At 43.8% G+C, this 3,114-nt stretch overlaps 1 protein-coding gene across 1 annotated transcript in view; it reads left to right on the forward strand.

The window, feature by feature from the left end:
- The window catches only part of LOC105551137 (anoctamin-2), a 351,959-nt gene that overhangs the window by 308,845 nt on the left and 40,000 nt on the right, over positions 1–3,114 (forward strand). The window contains exon 18 of the mRNA XM_011996294.1: positions 1,290–1,435. Within this exon, the coding sequence (XP_011851684.1) occupies positions 1,290–1,435 (146 nt within the window). The remainder of the gene's footprint in view (positions 1–1,289; positions 1,436–3,114) is intronic.

Below are 3,114 nucleotides of genomic sequence, written 5' to 3' on the forward strand. Positions count from 1 at the left end.
TTTGGAGACAGAGTCTTGCTCAGTCGCCCAGGCTGGAGTGCGGTGGCGCTATCTCGGCTCACTGCAAGCTCCGCCTCCCGAGTTCTCGCCATTCTCCTGCCTCAGCCTCCCGAGTAGCTGGGACTACAGGTGCCCGCCACTATACCTGGCTAGTTTTTTGTATTTTTAGTAGAGACGGGGTTTTACCGTGTTAGCCAGGATGGTCTCGATCTCCTGACCTCGTGATCCGCCCACCTCGGCCTCCCAAAGTCTTGGGATTACAGGCGTGAGCCACCGCGCCCGGCCCCTAAGGTGTATTTTAACATTCAATATTAAAAATAATAATAGATATCATCTATTCAATGCTCACTATGTCCAGATATTGTGCTAAGGACTGTATAAACATTGTTTCACTTAATTCTTATATCAACCCTGATAAATTGGGCCATTATTATCATTCTAGACCAAAAAAATCCTGAATGTGTTGTCTTAGTCTGCTCAGGCTGCTGTAACAAAATGCCTTAGGCTTAACTAATAGAAATTTATTTTCTCATAGTTCTAGAGGCTGAAAGGTTCAAGATCAAGGTCCAAAAGGGTTAAATTTCTGATGAGGGCTCTTCCTGGCTTACAGGTAGCTAAGCTGCCTTTTCACTGTGTCCTCAGATGGTGATGAGGTATCTCTTTCTCTCTTCCTCTACTCATAAAGCCACCAGTCCTATTGGATTACAACCCCACCTTTTTGACCTCACTTAATCTAAATTATCTCCTAAAAGTCGTATCTCCAAATACAGTCACACTGGGGATTAGAGCTTCAGTAAATGAATTTCAGCGGACACCATTCAGTCCATAGCAGTGGTGGGCAATGCTTAGCTTGGCTTTAATGGAAAGATGATGCTATTAATGTTATTGAGACTTGAAAAATGTTTCACCTGGGAGGAGAACAGCCCTGTGTTCCCCCATGAAGAGGGTGGATAGATCACCTGTTGGACAATAGGACTGGCGCTGTCTCAGCATTGGCAGGAAGGGCCAACTCTCTTGTTGCTTTTCAAACAGCAGGAAGAATTCAAAAGGTTTTTGGGCTTTGAAGAAACCTGATCCTTTGTGGAGGGAGTCTGCATGATCTTGATAAAGGACTTCCTCAGGTTGTCTTTAGGAGAAACGTAGTCTCTTTAGTGTCTCTCTATCTCTACTTGTTTTTAGATCAGAGATGGCTTTAGTGTCAAACCTTTGTGTTCTTTTTCTTTTTTCTGTCTGCAAAACCAACCCTGTTCTCCAGAGGCTTTTTGTAACTTAATCCATTTCTTTTCCAGGAAGCTAAAGAAACTATTTCGAAAGCTGAAAGATGAGACAGAAGCTGGAGAAACTGACTCTGCCCATTCGAAACATCCAGAGCAGTGGGACCTAGACTACAGCTTGGAACCATACACAGGACTGACTCCGGAGTACATGGAAATGAGTGAGAACCCATGGTCCTGCCTTTCGCTGGGGGCAGGTTCAGACAAGGGGTTTGTGGGGTTGAGGGGAGAAGGTAGGGGATTGGGGAAAATGACTGGACAGCCTTTGCTGCTTCATGAGCTTCATGGCTATTCAGTGTTCCCTTCAGTGCCACATGAAAGTTGAGAAGAATGGGGCAGAAAGAGACCTGGAATGAGAACCTGGAGCAGCTCAGTCAGCAGTTCGGTGGATAATTCTAGAATGTTGTTCTCTTTTCCTTGGGACTCCTCTCCTCATCTGTAAACTGAAGTTCGATCTCTCAGGCCCTTTCCCATGGTTTCTATTATTGATAAAACTGAAAGGGAAATAGTAAAATCTGAAATTTAAAAATATAGTTTCCGTGAAAGTCTTCCTTCATGGAAAATATCCGATGACACGTGGGTCAAGGATATCTATATTTTGACTTGGAGAATATAGGAGAGTCCACTACTTTGATGAGATAAGGCTGGATAAGATGACAGCTTTTTAACAAAAAGTTGGGTCTATTTCACTAGGGAGTGAGAGGTGTATTTCTAGTTGCAGAGCCTCGAGTTGTTTTGGATAAGGCTTGAAGGCGGGACACACATCAGTACAGGCTGATGGAACACAATCATTTTAGATGTGGCTTGGAAACCATGAGTTCTTTATTATGAGAAGGATCCCAGCTTAGGCCAGCTGCCTTTGCACTCTTGGCTGCTTGACTATAATCCTGATCTTCTATTGGGATGGATGTTTGAGAAGCCTCTTTCCAAGACTTGGAGCTAATGAATTAAAAGCATAGGACATCTAGAGCTTAGGTATAAGCCGGGCATAGTGGCTCACCCTGTCATCCCAGAACTTTGGGAGGCAGAGGCAGGTGGATCGCCTGAGGTCAGGAGTTTGAGATCAATCTGGCCAACATGGTGAAACCCCATCTTTACTAAAAATACAAAAATTAGCCAGGAATGGTGGCAGGCACCTGTAATCCCAGCTACTTGGGAGGCTGAGGCACGAGAATTGCTTGAGCCTGCGAGACGGAGCTTGCAGTGAGCTGAGATTGTGTCACCCTACTCCAGCCTGGCCTACAGAGTGAGAGTCTGTCTCAAAAAAGTAAAATTAAATAAATAAATAAATATCTTAGCTATAACATCTAAACACTCTAAACATTTACTCAATCTATGGATTATGGGGAACCATCAATAAGATCCATCAAAAAAATCACTCAATGTTTAATTCAATACTTAGCATCATTGCACCTATCATTGTGTTTGCATACAACTCCTGCTCCCTTCACCTAGTCACTTGTAGCAGAGGGCCGTCAGTACCCTTTTGTGCACAGGATACCTCACTCATCATTTCTTTTTTTTTTTATACTTTAAGGTCTAGGGTACATTTGCACAATGTGCAGGTTTGTTACAAATGTATACATGTGCCATGTTGGTGTGCTACACCCATTAACTCGTCATTTACATTAGGTATATCTCCTAAAGCTATCCCTCCCCACCCCCTCCCCACAATAGGACCCGGTGTGTGATGTTCCCCTTCATGTGTCCAAGGGGAACATGTGTCTCATTGTTCAATTCCCACCTATGAGTGAGAACATGAGGTGTTTGGTTTTCTGTCCTTGTGATAGTTTGCTGAGAATGATGGTTTCCAGCTGCATCCATGTCCCTACAAAGGACA

The sequence above is a fragment of the Mandrillus leucophaeus genome, unplaced genomic scaffold (assembly GCF_000951045.1).
Source record: "Mandrillus leucophaeus isolate KB7577 unplaced genomic scaffold, Mleu.le_1.0 Scaffold508, whole genome shotgun sequence".
NCBI classification, from domain to species: domain Eukaryota; kingdom Metazoa; phylum Chordata; class Mammalia; order Primates; family Cercopithecidae; genus Mandrillus; species Mandrillus leucophaeus.